Below are 25,096 nucleotides of genomic sequence, written 5' to 3'. Positions count from 1 at the left end.
CCCTATATTCCAAGGTCTACGAATACTTTACCTGTGTCCTGTACTGTATAAAATAAAATAGGTTAGCTGCATATGTGACCTTTATTGTACCACGCACTGTGTATAATGCCGATTGATAATTTTTAAACACTGATGAAAGGTCACATTTATCGGCCAGTTCACACCCCAAAAAAGAACTCCGGATGTGTTCCAAATATGTTTTTGCTTACAGTTCACACCACATGCCATTACAGTGCATTTTGCTATGTTCCAGTACAATTATGTGCAGAACAAAAATGCAGCATGTTCTTTTTTGCACCGGAAATTGACTGCACTGGTGTGAACCAGGGTCATTGAAATACCTGGAAAACACAGTGTATGCATTTTTGATGCAGAAAAACAACCACACTGGACTGCATCTGGTGTGAACTAGCCCTTACTTACACCAGCAAAAAATTGGGCAAGACAACAATTAAAAAAAGCTGGCTACAAGAGGATGACATTTCTTGAATGAACTGGCCGAAATCCGCTCAGTGGGTGGCCCTTTCACCCATCTTCCAGATGACATCCTTTGACTTAAAAAAAAAAAAAAAAAAAAAAATCAAATAAGCCAGGCATAAAAGTGGTCAACCAAACAGCACATGCATCCAGTCAGATGCAGGCATTGTCTAGATATTTTGACAGCCGATGGGTTGGTTGTCCAAATAAAATAGCCACAGCAGAAGATTCAACCATTTCCACTATGCAGCATGGAAGACTGTTAGATGATATAAGATGGAATTCTGCCCATTTCCATTTTTCCCCAGTCATCAGACCTCTGACAAATTAAAAAAAAAAAAGAAAAAAATGGAGAGCTCTTGTTGAACCTTAAATTGTCTTAAAAAAATGCAGCTTATGAAAGATATAGAAACAGGAAAGGTGGGTAGAACCACAAAGCTAACATTTATTAGAAACCTGTCACAGACCAAGTTCCCACCCAGAACTGGCAGCTGCCACTACTCAACCTCCAGAATAAAAAAAAAAAATACACGTCCTGTGGTAGTTACAGTATCTCACAAAAGTGAGTACACTCCTCATTTTGTGTAAATATTTTATTATATCTTTTCATGTGACAACACTGAAGAAATTACACTTTACTACCATGTAAAGCAGTGAGTGTACAGCCTTTATAACAGTGTAAATTTGCCGTCCCCTCAAAATAACTCAACACAAAGCCATTAATGTCTAAACCGCTGGCAGCAAAAGTGAGTACATCCCTGGAGTAAAAATGCCCAATTTGGGTTCAAAGTGTCAATATTTTGAGTGGCCAATATTATTTTCCAGCACTGTCTTAGCCCTCTTGGGCATGGAGTTCACCAAAGCTTCACAGGTTGCCACTGGAGTCCTCTTTCACTCCTCCATGACAACATCAGAGCTTTGCGCTTCTCCACCTTCTGTTTGAGAATGCCCCACAGATGCTCAATAGGGTTAAGGTGTGGAGACATGCTTGGCCAGTCCATCACCTTTATCCTCAGCTTCTTTAGCAAGGCAGTGGTGGTCTTGGAGGTGTGTTTGGGGTTGTTATGTTGGAATACTGCCCTGTGGCCCAGTCTACGAACGGGGGGGGGGGGGGGGGGAATCATGCTCTGCTTCAGTATGTCACAGTACATGTTGGCATTCATGGTTCCCTCAATGAACTGTAGCTTCCCAGCGCCGGCAGCACTCATGCAGCCCCAGACCATGACACTCCCACCACCATGCTTAACTGTAGGCAAGACACACTTGTCTTTGTACTCCTCACCTGGTTGCCGCCACACACGCTTGACACCGTCTGAACCAAATACGTTTATCTTGGTCTCATCAGACCACAGGACATGGTACAGTGGGTACGGAAAGTATTCAGACCCCCTTAAATTTTTCACTCTTTGTTATATTGCAGCCATTTGCTAAAATCATTTAGGTTCATTCTTCTTCCTCATGAATGTACACATAGCACCCCATACTGACAGAAAAACACAGAATTGTTGACATTGTTGCAGATTTATTAAAAAAGAAAAACTGAAATATCACATGGTCCTAAGTATTCAGACCCTTTGCTGTGACACTGATATATTTAACTCCGGTGCTTTCCATTTCTTCTGATCATCCTTGAGATGGTTCTGCACCTTCATTTGAGTCCAGCTGTGTTTGATTATACTGATTGGACTTGATTAGGAAAGCCACACACCTGTCTATATAAGACCTTCCAGATCACAATGCATGTCAGAGCAAATGAGAATCATGAGGTCAAAGGAACTGCCTGAAGAGCTCAGAGACAGAATTGTGGCAAGGCACAGATCTGGCCAAGGTTACAAAAATATTTCTACTGCACTTAAGGTTCCTAAGAGCACAGTGGCCTCCATAATCCTCAAATGGAAGACGTTTGGGACGACCAGAACCCTTCCTAGAGCTGGCCGTCCGGCCAAACTGAGCTATCGGGGGAGAAGAGCCTTGGTGAGAGAGGTAAAGAAGAACCCAAAGATCACTGTGGCTGAGCTCCAGAGATGTAGTCAGGAGATGGGAGAAAGTTGTAGAAAGTCAACCATCACTGCAGCCCTCCACCAGTCGGGGCTTTATGGCAGAGTGGCCCGACGGAAGCCCGTATGGAGTTTGCTAAAAAAAAAAACACCTGAAGGACTCCAAGACGGTGAGAAATAAGATTCTCTGGTCTGATGAGACCAAAATAGAACTTTTTGGCCTTAATTCTAAGCGGTATGTGTGGAGAAAACCAGGCACTGCTCATCACCTGTCCAATACAGTCCCAACAGTGAAGCATGGTGGTGGCAGCATCATGCTGTGGGGGTGTTTTTCAGCTGCAGGGACAGGACGACTGGTTGCAATCAGGATATCTCTGAATGCGGCCAAGTACAGAGATATCCTGGACAAAAACCTTCTCCAGAGTGCTCTGGACCTCAGACTGGGCCGAAGGTTTACCTTCCAACAAGACAATGACCCTAAGCACACAGCTAAAATAATGAAGGAGTGGCTTCACAACAACTCCGTGACTGTTCTTGAATGGCCCAGCCAGAGCCTTGACTTAAACCCAATTGAGCATCTCTGGAGAGACCTGAAAATGGCTGTCCACCAATGTTTACCATCCAACCTGACAGAACTGGAGAGGATCTGCAAGGAGGAATGGCAGAGGATCCCCAAATCCAGGTGTGAAAGACTTGTTGCATCTTTCCCAAAAAGACTCCTGGCTGTATTAGATCAAAAGGGGGCTTCTACTAAATACTGAGCAAAGGGTCTGAATACTTAGGACCATGTGATATTTCAGTTTTTCTTTTTAAATAAATCTGCAACAATGTCAACAATTCTGTGTTTTTCTGTCAGTATGGGGTGCTATGTGTACATTCATGAGGAAGAAGAATGAACTTAAATGATTTTAGCAAATGGCTGCAATATAACAAAGAGTGAAAAATTTAAGAGGGTCTGAATACATTCCGTACCCACTGTACCAGTGATCCATGTCCTTAGTCTGCTTGTGTTCAGCAAACTGTTTGCGGGCTTTCTTGTGCATCATCTTTAGAAGAGGCTTCCTTCTGGGATGACAGCCATGCAAACCAATTTGATGCAGTGTGCAGCGTATGGTCTGAGCACTGACAGGCTGACCCCCCCCCACCCACCCCTTCAACCTCTGCAGCAATGCTGGCATAACTCATACATCTATTTCCCAAAGACAACCTCTGGATAGGACGCTGAGTACGTACACAACTTCTTTGGTCGACCATGGCGAGGCCTGTTCTGAGTGGAACCTGTCCTGTTAAACCACTGTATGGTCTTGGCCACTGTGCTGCAGCTCAGTTTCAGGCTTTTGGCAATCTTCTTATAGCCTAGGCCATCTTTATGTAGAGCAACAATTCTTTTTTCCAGATCCTCAGTGTTCTTTGCCATGAGGTGTTGTTAAACTTCCAGGGACCAGTATGAGAGAGTGAGTGAAAGTTCACACACTTGCTCCCCATTCACACCTAAGACCTTGTCACACTAACAAGTCACATGACACCGGGGAGGGAAAATGACCAATTTGGCCCTATTTGGACACCTTCACTTAGGGTTGCACTCACTTTTGTTGCTAGTGGTTTAGACATTAATGGCTATGTGTTGAGTTATTTTGAAGGGACAGCAAATTTACACTGTTATACAAGCTGTACACTCACTACTTTACATTGTAGCAAAGTGTCATTTCTGCAGTAGTGTCACATGAAAATATATAATAAAATATTCACAAAAATGCGAGAGAGATGTACTTACTTTGGTGAGATACTGCATGTACCATTCTCAGAACAGGCGCTAGCTCCAGGAGTCAGGCATTGATAGCCTCCAGGATTGGATAGGAGCACTGACTGTGCCAACTATCAGCTATCTTAACATGCTCCTTCAAAATGGGCCACATTTGGCTCAGGGCAGCAAAAAAGCCATGTTTTTTTTATTTATTTTTGTAATAAAAGTTTTATTTTGTGTTCAGCTCTGAACCCCTACATCAACAAGATAACTTATGATGCAACAAGAGAAAATGAAAAACAAAAAAACATGAACAACCTTACATTGTTACAGCAAATTGGACTGTCAGCAACTGTTAGAGTCTACCCCAAATATCTGCTATGGTGAAGCTTTCACTGGCCTTGGAAAGCACTTGAGCACTCTCTCTGAATGAGTCAAAGTGTGATAAAACAATGGACTCCAGTAGAGAGATCAATTATGAAAAAGGCATTATGTTTAAATAATATTCGTAAAATACAAAATTTAAAAAAAAGAGGAAGCTGTCACTGAAAAGCTTAATACATAGGTAGAGTTTTCCCCATCTGTGTATTAATCAGTCAAGTTGTTTATGTTGGTCTCTACGTACCCTTTGCAGATATTCGGATTAGAAAGCAACTGCTGGGGCAGAAAAGTGTACCGGTTTAATACACACAGCATAGGCAGCAATTATATGGACTTGACGATCTAAACTGACAATTATTATACAGTGACAAAACTAGTGCAAGACACATAAGGGTTACTGTTGCCCTTAGCAGCGACGACTTTCAATGACTTAACCTACTCTAGAACCATGATTTTTTTTTTTTTTTTAACTGGTCATAAGCAGTTAAAAAGGGTCAGTTCACACTTGATACTGAAATTTCTTTCCGAGTAGATGCCAGAAAGCTGAATTGTCCCTTGCTTCTTATTTCAGCTCAACACAGCAGTGGCAAATTTTCAAAGTCCCCATGTCTTGGTATTTGTCAGGGCAGCTAGAGGCTTTTTATTCCCCATGTAGGGTACGCTTCACTTATTTAAAAAACACAGATTGTAGCAGACGTAGATAAAGTCAGGGAGAGCTAGGAATTATTGTAGGTGATCTTGCCAATAGTCAGGATATGCAAAGCTATTTAGGTAGTTTAGCCCAGCAGTGTGTACCCATAACAGAAAATGTTACTTTCTGGTGGACTGACCCCTCAAATATTTTACACCTTAGCACCCTCATTTTTAGGTCATCAAACTGCAACTACCACTATGTGTAAGTTAACAGTACACTTTACATGCAATCATTGCTATCACAAACCAACAGCAAGAAACAAAACACTGAATGTAAAACCAGTAAGATTGCAATGACTCCACTGGGCGAGTCCCTCTTAAATAACATCAAACAACATACAAGATGTATGATTAACATAACAGTGGAAATTCACAATAAAAAAACAGTGCAATGGAAAAATTAAGGGCCTTCTTCACACTATGCTGTTCCATTACTTTGTGTGTTAATGTGCCTTGTATTACAAATGGCAGTGGAATTAAAATGGGACCTTAACAGTTTTTTAAATGCACTGTTGTGTGCTGCAGTGCAGGTCCATTGGCACCTACTGTATTTGTGTGATGCATTTTCTGCGTTTTTCATGTACAGTGGCATCCAACACTCAAGAGTGCTGTGTATAACACATGGTAATAAGCATGTTACTGTAACACCATAGTGTGAAGCCAGCCTAAAACAATGATCAACTGTAGAACTAAGAAAGCACACAAAGCAAAAAGATATATGTATATATTTATATTTACATAAGCTCACGCACACAGGAGGGGGACAAAATTCTAGAACCTGCTTAAAGTGGACCATTGTTTTGGTCCATGAGGCCCACTTTTACCAGAGACCAAGGGCAGCATGCATTGAATCAGGATAGAAACATGCCTTTGGAACCAAATGAGAATGTACTGCAGTATTTAGGGGGATGCTCTTGTTTACAAGGGGAAAAAAAAATCTACTGACATCTCAAAGAGGAGAGTGTTCTATTATTATTGGAAGGAAAAAAATCTTCATTTTTTAAAGACAGCTTCCTAAACATGTTCTCGTTTTTCTAAGATTAATACATTTCATTACACTGACGTTTGGAAGATTTTGGCAATACTATATTGTTCTTTTAAAAAGCTCTTTAAAATCAAACAGCACAGTTAGTTTTCGTTACACTGCAAATCCCCACAGAGAAGTCAACTAAGGTTAAATACAGAAAAAGATGGATTTTATTTTGCTGCCACCTCGGTGACTGCAAATTCTAGACACACTGTTTAAATTCAGCTGCAACGCATGGGTGACAGCATTTCGTGGCTTCAGTGAATAGAGAACCAGGGTGATGGTCTGCTTTTTGTTGCAACTCTGTAGAAACGGCAAACTTTTTTTTTTTAATATATATTAACTTTGCCAAATATTCAAGTTCTAAGTTGGATATCTTTCCTAGGTGTTTGTTCAATCTCTTCGCGGTTTTCGATTTCTGGGAGATCTGTTCAAAATTTCTTCATCCTAATAAAAGATAAAAACAGAATTTTAGATTTGGCAGCAAATTATCTCAATTGACCAAATACTGCAAAAAGAAAAAGAATAAATAAAAAAGGAGCGCATTTGTAATAAATCTACAATTACAAACAGCAACGTATAGTTATACCAAATTGACTGACAATCAGCAGTATCGGTCAATTGGTACATGAATCAAAGCAACATGAGACAACTTAACAGAGGTTCCAAGATGCCAAACCACGAGTCCATACTGTAGAGCAGTGGTCCTCAACCCTGGCCTACAGGGCCCACTAACAGGCCAGATTTTCAAGATAACTGAAATACATCCCAGGTGATATAATTTGCTGCTCAGTGATTGCAGTACTCTAGTCTGCATCTCCCCAAGGTAATATCTAAAATCTAGCCTGTTAGTGGGTCCTGTAGGCCAGGGTTGAGGACCACTGCTGTAGAGCACAAGTGTCAAACACAAGGCCCCCGGGCCAAATCCTCGGCTCTTGCAGATCCCTGCCTACCCTGCATGCACTCACGGCGGGGCACAGCAGTGCCGACCAATGATCTCCCTGCAAGTGAGAGACGCGGAGCCACCTACAATGCTGGGAGGTACTACAGCCAGACAGATGAGATGTGAGAATGGGGGGGGGGGGCACTCTATGTAGCGTATTCGTGAACTGTACACTGCGTACCCCTAGGTGTCTAAATAGATACATCATCCTACAGATACAACTGGCCCTTTGAGGACAACCCTAATGCGGCCCACAATGGAATTGAGTTTGACACCCCTACTGTAGAGGAATCAGGGAAAACCTTAAGTGGTGTTAAAGCATCTTTTATTTTTAAACATGTACTTTCCTGCTCTGCACAGTGGTTTTGCACAGAGCAGCTCAGATCCTCTTCTTTTTAGGTCCCCCGCCGGGGCTCCTGGCTCCTCCTGCTCGAGCAGTGCCCCCAGAGAAAGCTGCTTGCCCTGGGGGGCACTGCTGCCTGCTCACTCTTGAGCATGGGTCCATAAGACACACAGAGCCCCCCGCCCACTCTTTCATTGGCTCACCGGCTGTGATGGACAGCAGTAGGATCCAAAAGGCTCCCGCTGCTTCCTCAGCAAGTGAGGGAGAGTCCTAGGACAGCCAAGGCAATTGTGAACATCTTTTAGTACCACTTTTAGGAAATCTAGTGGCTATAATTTCTGATGAGGGCAGGGTCAGCCGCGCAGAGGGCAGGGTCAGCCGCGCAGAGGGCAGGGTCAGTTTTATTTTTTCAAAGTTTTAGCAGCCCTGTTGGGGGGGCTTTGGTGAAATATCAGGTGTCTGAACAGACCTCTGCCCCACTGACACCGTCCTCTAAAGTAGACCAATTATAAATTTTAGAAGTTACAATTGCTTTATTATATTATTCTAAAATATAATAGAACCTCTTAAAATATGATAAAGTGAATAAAAAATGGTTTCTAGCGCACATGTAAAACACAGCTAGACATACACCTAAAACTAGAAGATTACATAATAGCTGCTGCTATAAAATTGATCCGTCAATATATATATCAAATGCCTAAACAATAGTCATTAAAACATTAGCAGCGCTCCTTCAGTGCACCCTCGTCCCTGCCCGCCTGCCCTGTGTTCCCTCAGCTCCCGTGGGAGATACCTGGTGCCATGTCTTACCCCATATGTCAACACCCACTCAATTTGTGACGCAAGTTTTGTTATAAGGGGGGTCTTCTCCTCCTTTCTCTCTTGTCCAGTTTTCATTCAATACCATTGTTGCCATTCCTTATATATATATATTATATATACATATACACACATACATATTTTTTGTAGATATGAACTAGACATCTACTCCTGGTGAAGTGGCATAATAAGTCCACGAAACGCGTTGAGTCTATTGATGTCATGATCTTGTTACACCATTCTACCATTCTTGCCATTTGAGTTTACCAGTGCTATGTTTTTATCCAATCAATTGTAATACTCTTGCCCAATGTCTATTGATTTTATGAATATTGGATTTGAGGACCATTGTACTCAAGTTTGTTATACCTTGAAGATATTTTGCTGTATCCTACTATGTACTTTTATGACAATGCCTATCATCTGCTGTCTTTAATAAATGTATAATTGTGATCCTGATGGCCTGGTCATGTCTTTCATCTAAAGTCCCAACCCTTCTCTTATATTCTTCAGTGCCAGCCAAACCGTGTTTTTAGTGAAGTTCAAAAATGTTCTACCCTTGTGAGTGAATATACAGGTAAATGTATCCAAGGCGATCACATCTACAGGACCATACTAGAGTCCTCAAGATCATAACACCATCAACCACACCTGATCATACCACCTGCACTCACCAGATCTCCAATCTTTTGTGCTTTATACCATTAAACTCTCCATCGGCTGTGGATCACACTCTAGACTGGATCCCTTTCCAAGCAGTAAAAGAAAACAGATTCCATAATGTAATCCTGTAATCAGTTTATTGCTAAAAAATCCTTCCCCTTTGAAATCAAACTCACAAACGCAATATAAAAACAAGCATTGATAGGATAAAGTGAACAACGTTCAGTCCACATGTTCTCTCTCACCGCTTCCTGGCTTCTCCACGATCGCGGTGATGCTCGGAGTAGGCAGCGTGTTGACGTCACTCTGGATAGCCGTATGGTCACACTTCTGCTATAAAATTGATCCGTAGTCACGTCTTCATCTGAGGGCCCATTTTAGCAATAAACTGATTATGGGATTACGCAATGTAATCGGTTTACTTTTCTTGTGTGAGAACGCTTGGAAAGGGATCCAGTCTAGAGTGTGATGCACCGCATATGGAGAGTTAAATGGTATACAGTGCAAAAGATTGGAGATCTGGTGAATGCAGTATCAACAGGGAGAGGATTCTTTGAGGTGATGGCGTTATGATCTTAAAGTGGAGTTCCGGCCTCAAATACCTTTTTTAACTAAAAATACCCCTATAATACGAATCCATCGCCCTTTACAGAACCACTATTCTCATACTTACAAGGTGTACAGTATTGGATTTTAGTCAAAATCGTACTTTTAACCACTTTACCACCGGAGTACTTTGGTGTGTTATGTCCAGGCCACTTTTTGCGATTCGGCACTGTCCGACTTTAACTGACAATTGCGCGGTCATGCAACGTTGTACCCAAACAAAATTTACGTTCTTTTTTTCCCACAAACAGAGCTTTCTTTTGGTGGTATTTGATCACCTCTGCGCTTTTTATTTTTTGCGATATTAATTAAAAAAATTCAAAAAGTTTGAAAAAATAACAATATTTTTCTACTTTGACAATTAAAAAATATCCAATATATTAAATTTTTGTCATATAGTTAGGCCAAAATGTATTTAGCTACATGTCTTTGACAAAAAAATTCCCAATGAGCGTATTTTTAACCGCTTTAAGACCGGAAGATTTTACCCCATTCCTGACCAGGCCATATTTTGCGATTCGGCACTGCGTTACTTTAACGGACAATTGCAATCCGAGTCACCAGAATGCCCTCCACTCGAATCCTGCCAAGCAGTCAAGGCAGAGGCTATAACGGAGGAAGGCTTAAATTAGGAGAACTGATCCCATGGAGTCACCAGAGCATCCACCACAAACGCTCAATGTCCTAGATATGAAAACTGTCCAGCTTAGTTTTGAACCTGGATGCAAGAATAACCACATCTGGAGTTCCCCACCTTTGGAAGTGTTCCCAAACCCCTAAGTGAAGAACCCACTCTTATGAAGTCAACAGATTTTTTATGTCAGGCATTCTAGAGTTGGCATTTGTAACCGATTTTACTTGTTTTACATAAGAGGTACACTATGCTAGTTTTATTCTGTTTAAACTCTGACTGTATCAAGTTCCTGACTGATATACTTGAAGGGAGGTGGAAGATCCCAGGTGACTTGTAGCTGAAAACCTGTATAGCTGTGCCGCTGTGGAGCTCAAGAGTCACTAAAACAGCATGGTTATATTGCTGTTGCTATGGTTCTTTCTGGAGGCAGTAAAAAAAGAGGTGAGGATTTGTTGGCACAAAAGGCAGTGGCTTGTGGAATTACCTTCCATCACAGTTGGCTGAGAAGCTATGTTCTCCCTTGCACACATTCATTGACCTCCTGTAATGTAAGGTCTCCATTTATGAGGGTAGGTGTCCAGCTATTATCACACATGAGGAGGTGTTGGAGACCAAAGGTAATTGCTGTTTTGGTGGCGACGATATAAAGACCACTGTTTTTCTTTGCGATTCATGACTAAGTGAACAGTGAAAGCCGATTCAGAGTTTTTTTTCCTTCACATTAACCTGCTATGAGGACACTTTTCAAAGGACTTTGATTACACACAGAGTTTTAATGGAGCACTGTATTGGACACTACTGGATGTCATTAAACCAAGTTCTATATGCAATTTGTGTGTGACACAGGGTAATTCACATACCTCCAATATATATTTGCGTTTCTGAAGAGATATGAACATGCATATTTGCGTTAACATTGATAGACCTCCTGAAGGTTTTATAAAAAAAAAGTCTGACAATATGAAAAAAAATAAAAAAGATTATATATATATATATATTTATATTATATATTTTACTTTCTGCTATAAAACACATCCAATGAAAAACATAAAAAAGAGTCAATTTCTCCATCAATTTAGGCCAATATGTATTCTGCTACATATTTTTTGCAAAAAATAAAATCCCAATAAGTGTAAATTGATTGGTTTGCGCAAAACCTAAAGCATTCAAAAACGATGGGCTATATTTATGTATTTTTTTTTATACTAGTAAATGCGGCGATCAGCGACTTATAGCGGAACTGTGATATTGCATCGGACACCTGACACTTTTTTGGGAACCAGTGACACCAATAGTGATCAGTGCTAAAAAACAGTTAGGTACCTGGTAACTTTTTCTAAGACGTCTTCCAGGGCAGCATCTGAATGATAGGCTCCTCCCACCTGAAACAGGAAACAGGGCTTTGCCATTATCTTTGATAAAATCCTGGGCGCGGAAGAGATGCCAAAAGTAAGAGCTGTGTATTGAAAATGTGGAGTTTCCGGGGGAGGAGCCTGCCCATGGCATCTGAAGGGAGAGTGGACTAGACACCGTGAAGAGGTCCGCCTGCGATGCCTGCTAAAACCGACGGTATTAATGGAGAGTGAGAGTGTTTGCGGGGGAGCGTGAGTGGCATGCAGCAGTGAAGCGAGGCACAGCACAGAGTGACAGCTGAGGGTAGGACTCACCCCGAGGAGGAGCGAGCGGCCAGGAAGGAGGAGAAGCAGTGAGGTACCGACAGAAAGAGCTGCAAGGTAGCGGTGGTATGTAACCAGGACAGCGGCTAAGAGACGCGGGTAAGGAGGGAAGGAGTGGAGACGTGTGGAGAGAGAGAGGCTGAGAGCGGTGGAAGCAGGGTTTCAATGGTCTCGTCCTAAGGAAGCCCTGCGGCCTGCTGAGAAAACATCCGGAGAATACCTTGACAGCGGAGAGGGGAAAACATCCTGAAGGAGCGGACCACAAGTAGGAGGAAGGTGTTGAATTTAAAGAAGAGGGGTGAGTCAAATGAAAATCAAATTAATTTTGAATCCCCGAAAAATGATGGATATATAGACTGGTGCTTAGACTGTTTTAAATCCGTAATGGCTGATGCTAAGGGACTGTATTGAAGAAGATTTATGTTGGAGTTGTGCTGGACACATGCCCTTATATAGAGGGGGGAGTAAGTATAGATAGGGAAGGAATTCCTTGTCCCAGGACCCTATTCTGGAGGTTGATTTTGAGAAGTTTGGTTTCCTTTTCTCTTCTGTGGGTTTGTGTTTTTTTTCCTAATTAGGATGGATCTGAGTCTTCCCCCGGTGCCCAGTGGGACGGGGACAACTCCTGTCTTTGGGGGGGGGGGGACCTTCGCTGATGGAAAAAGAGGGAAAGAAGAGGTGGAGAGGATATATAGAAAAATAAAAAAAAAGTTTTAAAAATGACTATGAATAAGGTGAAACTATTGACATAATGTTAGAGGTTTAAGTACTCCTGCTAAGAGACACAAAATCATGAAGGAACTTCATTGTTATTTGGCTGGTATTGTCTTTTTGCAGGAGACCCACATCACCCACGAGTCTAGAATAAAATTGTACTCAAGGAACTACCCAGTATGGTCTTCAGGGGTTCATGCAATAGAAAATCTAAGGGAGTGGCAATATGATTCGCAAAAAATGTGAAGTTTAAGCAAAGACAGATAGACCCCAGTGGGCAGATACATGTTCCTAAAGGGAGAAATAGAAGGAAAGGAATATACGTTGGTAAATGTGTATTGCCCAAATAAGAACCCAAAAGTTTATCTAAAAACAGGGGTTAAGGGAACTTATGGAATTTAAAAAGGGTAGGATTATTCCAGCAGGAGACTAATTTTGAGATCGATCCGGTGCTGGATGTATCGGGTCAAACTAGGAGGGTGTATCAACTCAAAGTATTGAAGAGATTGTTATACCAATATCAACTAGTAGACATTTGGAGGACTACACTTTCTTCTCCTCCATGCATGGCTCCTATTCAAGACTGAATCTTTTCTGAATATTCATAGAGCATTGATTAGACAATGTGGATAAAACATCATTTGAAGCGATAATCTCAGATCACGCACCGACGACAGTAGAGCTTAAGATGACAAAGGTACAATATAAGATCAATAACTGGAGATTAAATGAGATGCTAAGACAAGATCAAGAAGTGAAAGGGAAAATAAGGAAAGAAATAGAACAATACTTCTTATTAAATAGGATCCCATAAGTGTCTGAAACTATGGTGTAGGAAGCTCATAAGGCATACAATTAGGGGCATATTGATTTCAATAGGAACCCGGAAGAAGAGAGCTCAGAAAAGACAGATCAACTTTTAAAAGAATTGTACGATCTTGAACAAAGACATAAGATGGGAAATGATAGAGAGATACAACATCAACTGGTATTAAAGAGATGAACTAAATGCGTTGAGAAGTAGAAATTAGAAAGACATTTAATAAATAAAGGAGAGATACCAATGGGGAAATAAGCCGGGAAAATACCTTGCAAATATACTTTAGGAAGAAAAAAAAAAAATCAATAGGCTTTTTATAGAGAACATTAAAAATAATGTAGGGGAACTAGTGTATGCAACAACTCAAATTGCAGAAGTATTCCAGGCTTTTTATAAAAATCTATACATGGTAAGAACACCAGAAGGACCTCAAAATGAAATAGAGGAACTAGAAAAGAAAAAGAAGATAGAAATATATTTAAAAGAAGCCAAATTGCCCAAAATAGATAGAGATGAAAGAATAGCACTAGAGAGACCTATAACTCAGGAAGACATGTTTAAGGCATTGAGACAACAAATGTAAAACGTCCAGGACCAGATGGTTTTTCTGCGATTTATATAAAAAGGTTTAAGGAATTACTGGTACCCAACATGTGCCTATGCTGGAATTCTCTTGGAGAAGGGAATCATTAGCATATATCACTGCGATACCAAAGGAAGACAACGATATAACGCAATGTGCCAGCTATAGACCCATTTGTCTTCTGAATGCAGATACAAAATTATACGCAAAAATACTAGCGAATAGACTGACAGAATTAATGCCAAAATGGGTACATTTAGACCAGGTGGGATTCATTCCCGGGAGAGATAATGGAGAGAACATTGTTGCTCCTTCAAAAAGGTGCTGAGGGGTGGACCACCATCTCTGCTCATGTCAGTAGATGCTGAAAAAGCATTTGACAGGGTAGACTTGGGTTTCAAGTTCACGAATCTAGAAGAAATGGGGATAGGCAAAAGTATGATCTAGTGCAGGGGTATTGAATTAAAATTCATGGAGGTCCGATTAGCAAAATTTTCTTCCAGCAGAGGTCCAGATTGCATTTTTGCGTGATGACTCGGATTCTTTACATCACAGCCCAGGTGTGCAGGCACGACAGCCCATTCATTTGAATGGGCTGTTGTGTCTGTGTTTTCTGCTGGGAAAAGGCCCTGGCACCTTTTTAAAAACGCTGTCGCATTGAAACTGCATGGCGCGTATGTACCATGCAATTTCCATGTGTGGGAAACCGCACCTTGTATTTCATTGCATTTAAGAGTCAATTGTACCCTGCACGTTTTCTGTGCAGCTGCTTATCCCCCTTTACATCACCACTGTCCCCCCCCCCCACACACACAGCACTGTCCCCATTCACATCACCACTGTCCCCCCCCCCCCCACACACACACACACACAGCACTGTCCCCCTTCACATCACCACCCCCCCCCACCCCCCACACACACAGCACTGTCCCCCTTCACATCACCACCCCCCACACACACACAAAGCACTGCCCCCTTCATATATTCCCCCATCAGCACTGTCCCCTTCATATATTCCCCCATCAGCACTGTCCCCTTCATATATCCCCCCATCAGCACTGTCCCCTTCATATATCCCCCCATCAGCACTGTCCCCTTCATATATCCCCCCCATCAGCACTGTCCCCTTCATATATCCCCCCCATCAGCACTGTCCCCTTCATATATCCCCCCCCCCCCCCATCAGCACTGTCCCCTTCATATATCCCCCCATCAGCACTGTCCCCTTCATATATCCCCCCATCAGCACTGTCCCCTTCATATATCCCCCCCATCAGCACTGTCCCCTTCATATATCCCCCCCATCAGCACTGTCCCTCTTGCATATCCCCCCAACAGCACTGTCTCTCTTTACATCACCCCCCCACCCCCCCCCCCCCCCCCACACACACACACACACACACACCACTGCCCCCTTATATCACCCCCACAGACCTGCCCCTTTGCATCACCCTCACACACATACACAGCACTGCCCTGTTAACACACACCCCCATAGCACTGCCCCCCTTTACATCAACACAGACCACTACCCTCTTAACATATCACCCCCACAGCATTGCTCCCCTTTACATGAAACACCACACTACCCCCCCCCCCCCCTGCACATGACCCCTGCTCCCCAATCAAACTTCACAGCCCTGTCCTCCCTTCACTCTCCTACCTTACACAGAGCGGAGAGCAGGAGGCGGGACAATCTCGAGGAAGACAGAGGAACAGCAGCGCTGCATGCATAGAGGCAGCCGACTGTGTGCCTCCCAACCAATCACCTCCCGCCTCCCAGCAGCCAATCACCTTCCGCTTCCCAGCAGCCAATCACCTCCCGCCTCCCAGCAGCCAATCACCTTCCGCCTCCCAGCAGCCAATCACCTCCAGCCTGAAATGCTAATTCAGGCAGCTGCCTCCCTCCATTCAATGCCGGTGTCCCGCCCCCAGTCTCAGTCCCGCCTCCGGCCATCCGCCCTGCTCTGCTAATGACAGCAGCAGAGACAGGGAAGAAATCCAGCAGCTGATGGCGGCGGTCCTGATGGAGCAGCAGCGCGGGCCGGAGACGGCCCGCGGGCCGCCATTTAGTGATGCCCGATCTAGTGGATTAAAACGTTATATAAGCAGCCGCCGGCAGTGTTTAAGTTAAATGGCACCTTTGAACTTGAAAATGGAACGAGACAGGGGTTCCCTATCTCCCCGATATTGTTTGCTCTATCACTGGAACCATTATTGGCCACAATTAGAAACAATCTAGATATAAGGGGAGTGAAAAGAAAATAAAGTAGCTGCATATTCTGATGACAAATATAATAAAGGTGTTGAAAACCTATGGAGAGCTGTCAAATTTTAAAATAAACCAGACAAAAACTGACATCTTGAATATAAATGTGGCTAGAAGGGAGAAAAACTTCACGTTTAGATGGAAAGATAATCTGAAATATCTAGGGGTGAACTTGATGGCCACCTGAGGAGATTTGTCTCACTTGAATTATAATCCATTGTTAAAACAAAATTAAAGAAGACCTGAGAAGACTAGCTACGAGTTCTCTTTCCTGGATAGGGCATATAAATATAAATTAAAATGAGTACCAAAAGTCCAAAAGTGTAATATAAATTCCAGATTCAAGTGCCATAAAGCTATTTCAATATATTGAAGAGGATATCGAGGTTTATATGGAAACATAGAAAACCTAGCAAAGAGAAGACACCGGGGGGATTGGCAATGCCAGGTTTTAAAAGGTATTTTAGAGTGGTATTATTAGCATGGGTTATAGATTGGACATATAATTTAAATGAAAAAAGGTTAAAATAGAAAAAAGTCTCAGTAAGAGTCCATTACATAAGGGGATCTGGGTACCACAACAATTTCGTCAATTTTCAAAAGACTCCATTACACTAACATTACAGATTTTTAAAATTTGGGATTTAATTCACAAAACAGAAGTGGGAAAATACCTCCCCATTAACCACTTAAGCCCCGGAGGATTTGGCTGCTAAACGACCAGGGGGTATTTTGCGATTCGGCACTGCGTGACTTTAACGGAAAATTGCGCGGTCGTGCGACGCTGTACCTAAACGAATTTGGCGTCCTTTTTTTCCCACAAACAGAGCTTTCTTTTGGCGGTATTTGATCACCTGTGCGATTTTTTGATCACGCGCTATAAAACAAAAAAAGAGCGTCAATTTTGCAAAAATAGCAATATTTTTCCCTTTTTTTTTATATGAAATTCCCCCCAAAAAATATGTAAAAATCAAAATTTTTTAACATTTTCGGCCAATTTGTTTTATGCTACCTATGTTTGGTAAAAAAAAAAAAAAAAAAAAAAAAAAAAAAAAAAAAAAAAAATCGCAAAAAGCGTATTTTGATTGGTTTGCGCAAAAGTTATTGCGTTTACTAAGGGAAAGATTTTTGTTGTTTTTTTTTTTAACGCGTAATGGCGGCGATCTGCGATTTTTTTTGCGGTACTGCGACATTGCGGCGGACAGATCGGACCCTTGACTGACATTTTTGACACTTTTGGGGTTACCAGTGACATTTCTACAGTAATCAGTGCTATACATATGCACGGTTACTGTAAAAATACACTGGTAGTGAAGGGGTTAACTTTATTTGAGAGGGAGGGGCTGTGTGTGTCCCTAGGGGCGTGATTCTAACTGTGATTGGCTGTGGCTTCAGCTGTATGCAGAGTGATCAACGGATCTACATAGTAGATCCATATGATCAGCTCTCATACAGAGGGGAGAATGACAGGCAGCTTGTTTACACAAGCTGCCTGACTTTCTCCCTCTCCCCCGCCGATCGCAGAGTGGCCGGCGGACATCAGGTCCGCCGGTCACACGCGCGGGGGGGGTCCGTGACCACGCGGGAGCGCGCCTCCGGCGGCGCTCGCTCGCTCCCTAGACCCTCACAAGCTAGTGACGTAGCCCTACGTCACTTTGCCTGTGAGGGGCTGACCGACGACGTAGATAGTCGTGCGCCGGTCGGCAAGTGGTTAATACCCTTGTCTGGGACAGATTTTTTTTTTACCGGGAAATAATGCACTATTGGGAGGGGGGATTAAAAATAGGAATGCACAACTGAAAGACATTATGAAAAAAACGGAATTTTTGTAAAATCTTACCTGTAAAATTCCTTTCTCTGAGTCCTCCGACAGTCGCCGCCTCTTCATATTCGTCACATATGGGGTATTAGACTTTGCTCCGAAGGAGTAGCTAGGCAACAGAATATGTTAACAATAAAGCTTTAACATATCCCACCCTCAAGGGGTGGTCCCCTCAGTCAATACCCTCCTACTTCCTGCAACCATATCTCAGTTTTAGTGGAATAGCAGTAGAGTATACATTCAAACCCCAAAAGAGGGGCGGGGGCGGCGACTGTCGGAGGACTCAGAGAAAGGAATTTTACAGGTAAGATTTTACAAAAATTCCGTTTTCTCTTACGTCCTCCGACAGTCGCCGCCTCTTCATATTCGTCACATATGGGGACGTCCCAAAGCAGTGCAAACATGAGGGGTGGGAAACGCATCCGCGCCGAAAGGCAACGCAGTCTCCACATCAAAGAAAGGAACCTTACCAAAGGAAGGAAACCAGCTGGGCAACAGCAAAAATAAGTGCTCAACAGGAGCAACAACCCAGGAAAAGACAAAAAACCAGGGGATACAAAACTTATCCCAACAGCCAGGAGTCCCCAACAAGGGACCCTAGGGAACAGCCGCACTAAGAACCTTGCGGCCAAAGGAAGCATCCGCCGATGCCTGAACATCTACTTTGTAGAATTTTGTGAAAGAGTGTACGGTCGACCAAGTCGCCGCCTTACACACCTGGGCTACAGAAGCCCCATGACGACAGGCCCAAGACGTACTCAGAGATCTAGTAGAGTGCGCCTTCACAGGCACAGGGGGAACCTTCCCCTGCAAGGCATAGGCCTGTTCAATGGTCTGCCTGATCCATTTGGCAATGGTAGAGGCGGAAGCCGCCATGCCCTTCTGAGGACCCTCTGGAAGAACAAACAAGGAGTCCGTCTTTCGAAAAGACTCAGTCGATTTAAGGTAAACCCTAATCGCCCGAACAACATCCAGAGAATGCAATCTCACCTCCTTTGGATGTTTAGGCTTCGTGCACAACGAAGGCAAAACAATATCCTCGTTAAGATGGAATTCCGAAACTCGTTTCGGCAGAAAAGAAGGATTAGGTCGCAAGACCACCTTATCCAAATGAACAACCAGGTACGGAGACTTGCAGGACAAAGCCGCCAGTTCCGACACTCTGCGAGCCGAAGTGATCGCCACCAAAAAGGCGACCTTTTTGGACAACATAGACAACGAGATCTCCCTGATCTGTTCAAAAGGAGCACGTTGTAACACAGACAGGACTAGATTCAAGTCCCAAGGGGGCAAAGGATCCCTCCTAGGAGGAACCAGATGCCGCACACCCTGAATAAAAGTGCCAACCAAGGAGTTGGAAGCCACGGGACGTTGAAACAGAACGGCCAGCGCAGACACCTGACCCTTTATCGTAGCCAGCGCCAAACGCTGATCGACACCCGTCTGAAGGAAAGACAGCACACGGGAAACCGAGTACGTGCGGGGTGAAAACCCCCTGGACTCACACCAGGCAAAATAGGCCTTCCAAGTACGGTAATAAACCTTTCCCGAGGAAGACTTCCTCGCGTTGATCAAGGTATGAACAACCTCTGGAGAGAGACCCTTCTCCTTCAGGACCTCGGTCTCAACAGCCAGGCCGTCAAAGCCAGCGACTGTAAAGCAGGATGGTAAATCGGTCCTTGAGACAGTAGATCGTCCCGAAGAGGCAGACGCCAGGGGGCGTCGACCGCCAGATTCACGAGGTCTGCGTACCAGGACCGGCGAGGCCAGTCCGGTGCCACAAGAATCACCGTGCTGCGTTCCGAGTGTAACCTGCGAAGGAACCGGGACAGCAATTGAATCGGTGGAAACGCGTACATCAGCCTGTACTGATGCCACGGGGCCACTAACGCGTCCGACGCGTCTGCCCGAGGGTCGCGCGTCCTTGCCACGAACCTCTTCACCTTGTAGTTGAGGCGAGACGCGAACAGGTCCACATCTGGAAGACCCCACTTCGCGCACAACATCTGGAAGACAGCCGGGTGGAGAGACCATTCCCCCTGATCCAGGGTCTGGCGACTCAGATAGTCCGCCTGCCAGTTCTCCACTCCCGGAATGTGAACCGCCGTTATCGCCGGGACATGAGTCTCGGCCCAAGACAGAATGTCGGCCACTTCTCGAGCCGCTCGGGCACTCCTGGTGCCCCCTTGGTGGTTGATGTAGGCCACCGCCGTGGCATTGTCCGTCTGCACCCGAACCGGGCAGCCCTGCAGCCGGTCCGTCCAGCGATGAAGACAGAGCCTTATCGCACGCAATTCCAGAATGTTGATCGGGAGGGAAGACTCCCCCTCCGACCAGATCCCCTGGGCGGACAGAACGCCCAGAACACCACCCCAGCCCGACAGGCTGGCATCCGTGGTGATTATCGTCCACGAGATCGGACGAAACGACTTGCCCCCGGACACCAACGGGGACTGGAGCCACCACAGAAGGTTTTCCCTGGTGCGATGACTCAACGAGATCTGAAGATCCAGAGATTGAGGTCGCCCGTCCCACTTGGACAAGATCTCCGCCTGGAGACCCCGCGTGTGAAACTGCGCGAAAGGAATCGCCTCGAAAGCCGAGACCATCAATCCCAGACATCTCATACACGTCCGCAGAGACGAGTTCGGAACGTCCCTGAGGGACCTGACTTCCTCCTGAAGAGTCCTGAGTTTGTCTTCCGGCAGGAAGACCTTCGCCTGCACCGAGTCCAGTATCATTCCCAGATAGGGAAGACGAACCGACGGACTCAGTGTCGACTTTGGAACATTTATCGTCCAACCGAACTCCTGCAGAGTTTGCATCGTGACAGACAGGTCCTTCTCCAGACCCTGACTGGTCGCAGACCGAATCAGAATGTCGTCCAGATACCCCAGGACAGAAATGCCCTGGGCTCTCAATAATGCCAGAACCGGTGCAAGCACCTTGGTGAAGACCCGCGGAGCCGAGGCGAGCCCAAAGGGCAACGCCACGAACTGGTAGTGATCCTCCGCAATGGCAAATCGAAGGTATCTCTGATGACCCTCGAATATGGGGATGTGAAGATACGCATCCTTCAAATCGATGGAGGCCATGAATTCCCCCGGAACCAGGGCAGCCACCACCGAGCGCAGGGATTCCATGCGGAACTTGCGAACCCGCACAGAGCGGTTCAGAGCTTTCAAGTCCAGAATTGGACGAACCTTGCCCTCCTTTCTGGGCACGGTGAACAGATTGGAATAAAACCCCCGAAATCTGTCCCGATGAGGCACCGGAACCACCACTCCCTGAGCCCTCAGGTCCCGCACCGCCAGGTGCAGATCCCGCAGGCGCTCTGGAGACAGTTGTAGATTTGAGGGAAAAAATCTGCTCTCTGGCCGAGAGAGAAACTCGATCTTGTAACCAGATCGAACGATTTCCAGAACCCATCTGTCCCGCACACGGGCCAACCAGGGCTGAAGAAAACCGAGCAAGCGTCCCCCCACCCCAAAACTGGGTGAGGGCGCCCCTTCAGGCCGAACTGTTATGGGCCGCAGGTCCGGATTGGCCGGACTTCTGTTTCCCAGACCAGGGTTTCTTCTGAGAGCCCTGGCCCTTGAACGGTTTGCCCTTGTAGTGCGGCCGAAAGGCACGAAAGGACCCCTGAGGGGGCCGAAAATGAGCATGCTTCTTCCCAGAAGCCCCCTTAGCCTTGGGGAAATGGGGCAAGAGAGTGCTCTTACCCCCGGTAATCCCCTTAATCAACACATCCAGGGACTCCCCAAAAAGGCGAGACCCATCATAAGGCAGATTGGCTAAGGTTTTACGTGAAGATTGGTCCACCGACCAACATTTCAACCAAACCAGGCGGCGAGACAACACCGCCACGCTGTGCACACGCGCGGCCAACGGAATCAGGTCCAGGTCCGCATCACACAGATACATGACACCCTGGTGGATCTGATCCACCATATCCAGGGTCGCCGCCGAGGCCGAATCGGCCACTAGGACGCGCCTAAGCATCTGCGTCCAACTTGCGATCGCCTGGGCCGCCATGAGAGAAGCAAACAGAGCCTTAAGCATAGAACCCGTAACAGAATAAGTATGACGGGCAAGAGACTCCAGTCTCCTATCCGTGGCATCACGGAAAACAGGGGATCCCTCTGCAGGGATCGCAGTGGCTTTGTTCAAAACCGCAATAGCATGATCCACTGGCGGAGGCACACACCACCGTTCATCAGTGGCAGGCGAGAAAGGATAACGCAGCTTAAATTTACTTGGTACCGCAAAAGGCTTGCGCAAATCGCGCCATTGGTCCTTAACAGCGCGCTGAAAATCAGCATTGCAGGGAAAAACCTGCGGCGTCCTGCGTTTTCTCTGCGTCCCATAAGCCGCCAAGGCAGCTGGGGGACACACCTCGTCCTGCAAACGTAGCGTCTGCTTAATGGAAGCAATCAACTCATCCATGATTGCAAGCTCTTCAGGCGAGCCAGGGGGAGAATTATCAACCCCCTCAACTTCAGCCTCTACCTCAGACCCCACTAGATCAAGAGAGGAGCGGGACCCCGATAGGGGGGTCCCCGCCAGAACAGCCCCATCACCTTCACCCTCAGAATCAGAGGACAGAGCAACTCTGGGCCGTTTAGTAGATTGAGCAGCCACCAGCATTTGCACCTGTGCAGCAAGGCCAGCCACAATAGTGGCCAAATCCCCCCCTGGGGGGGAAACAGCGGTCCCCTGGCTTTCCACCAATACTGTGGGAAACTTGCCCTCCTGAGAATCCATTGCCCCTGTATGCCAGACAACCAAGGGTTAACTGCCCCCTTACAGCAAGCGCGGCAAGCGCAGCCCACCGCACCACACTCAGGCACAATGAGACCCCCACAGGGAATATACAGACTGAATACAGGCAATGGAACACAGGAATAGAAGGATAAAACCTGAGGAGACTCCGCTGCTGCTGCTGCCTCGATCGGTGCTTCCAGGAGAGAGGAAGTGATGCTGCCAGGGCGCTCTATGTAAGCCTATGGAGGCTACAAGAAAATGGCCGCCGTGCATGTAAACCATGCGGCCGGAGCGGGCGCCGGTAAAATGGCGCAGTTTGGCGCCGAAATCGCCGCTCCACAGTGCATAAAATCACACACAATATTATCCCATTATATGGATACATGTTAGATCGCCGCAGCGATCGCTGTATATGCCCCAACATGCCATTAAAAACATGCCCCACAGCACACAGCTCCTCACACTGCCCAGCCTGACATACTCAGTGTCATACAGCTCCCCCCCCCCTTGCAGCCCACAGCATGCAGCCGAGATATAGGAAGACAAGCAGTGTGATTAAAGGCAGGTTACACAGTCCCAGACTGAGACCCCCCCCAGACAGACAGGTCCCCACATAGATACACTTACCTCACATGGCGTGGGGAACCCGCACAGGCGAACAAGCCGCTGCACATGAGGCAGGGAGAGTCGCAATTCAAGACGCACACAATGGCGGTTCAGAAACCGCACAGCGTCCGGTGAGGTAGCCACCTCACCAATCATCCCTGCACCGAACAGGGATGGGTCGTTCACCGTGCCAGGAGCGTTACCTGGCTGAACGCTCGATGGCAGACTGGGAAGCCACTGACCCACGACCTGCGACCAGGGGGATCAGCCCGAGACCCAGTCCGCATGATCCTCTTCGTCCGAAGAACTAACTAATGCTGACAAAAATAACAGCTAAGTAAAGGTAGAGAGAAAACTCAAACAAAATATCAAAAAGAAGAAAGAGTCTGGGACAAAAAGTCCCAGCACAGAAAGAGCCAGCCACTCCTGACAAGCTAGACATTAAAACTGAGATATGGTTGCAGGAAGTAGGAGGGTATTGACTGAGGGGACCACCCCTTGAGGGTGGGATATGTTAAAGCTTTATTGTTAACATATTCTGTTGCCTAGCTACTCCTTCGGAGCAAAGTCTAATACCCCATATGTGACGAATATGAAGAGGCGGCGACTGTCGGAGGACGTAAGAGAAAAGGGGAATTACTGTATGCATGTACGAGTTGAGATATAAAAACTGGATTTTTGACTTACCGTAAAATCCTTTTAATCTTAGGTTCATTGACAGACGCAGTCCTCTGATGCATATCAGTAGGGCTATACTGCCCCCAACAGGAGTAGGACACTAGGCAGAAAAAACGTTCTGGCTATGCCTATGGGCAGTCCCTGGGGGTATACCCTCTCTCTTCTTGCATAGGATGTCAGTTTGTATCAAAGCAGCGTCAGAGAAACCACCACTAACCCAACTCAAAATTAGAGGGGCGGGTACTGCGTCCATCAATGAACCTAAGAGAAAAGGATTTTTCGGCAAGTCAAAAAACCAGGTTCTCTCTATCGTTCATTGACGGACGCAGTCCTTTGATGCATATCAGTAGGGGAAGTCCCGAAGCAGTACCCTAATGAGGGGTCGGAACAGCAGAAGAAAAAAAAAAAAAAAAAACAGTCCCCAAGGCCAAACATAGCCAACCAGGCAACATAGGACTCATCAGAAAAACAAGATGAGGTCCACCTAAAAACCAAACAGTAACACCCCCAAGGAAGGCCAAAGGGCCCCATAAACAGCAGACTGCAAAACTTTGCGGCCAAAGGAAGCATCCACAGATGCCAGCACATCCACCTTATAAAATTTGGTAAAGGTGTGAACAGACTACCAGGTCCCAGCCTTGCAAACCTGCAGCACAGATGACGGATGGCGAAAAGCACAGGAGGCACTAAGCGCCCGAGTAGACTGCGCCTTGACAGGGAAAGGTGGAACCTGACCCTTAATGGAATAAGCCTGCACAACTGTCTGATCCATCTGGAAATAGTCACAGCAGATGCAGGCAGCCCTTTCTTTGGGCCATCCGTGAGCACAAAGAG

At 45.5% G+C, this 25,096-nt stretch overlaps 1 protein-coding gene across 1 annotated transcript in view; it reads right to left on the bottom strand.

Moving 5' to 3' along the window:
• Positions 1–6,001: 6,001 nt before the first annotated feature.
• CANX (calnexin) overlaps positions 6,002–25,096 on the bottom strand; it is a gene marked incomplete at its 5' end in the record, with an annotated part of 123,352 nt that continues 104,257 nt past the window's right edge. The window contains one exon of the mRNA XM_082255330.1: positions 6,002–6,766. Within this exon, the coding sequence (XP_082111456.1) occupies positions 6,713–6,766 (54 nt within the window). The 3' untranslated portion in view covers positions 6,002–6,712. The remainder of the gene's footprint in view (positions 6,767–25,096) is intronic.

This window comes from Pelophylax lessonae (assembly GCF_965119305.1).
Source record: "Pelophylax lessonae genome assembly, chromosome: 4".
Taxonomy (NCBI): Eukaryota; Metazoa; Chordata; class Amphibia; order Anura; family Ranidae; genus Pelophylax; species Pelophylax lessonae.
This window is presented reverse-complemented; position numbering and strand designations above follow the sequence as displayed.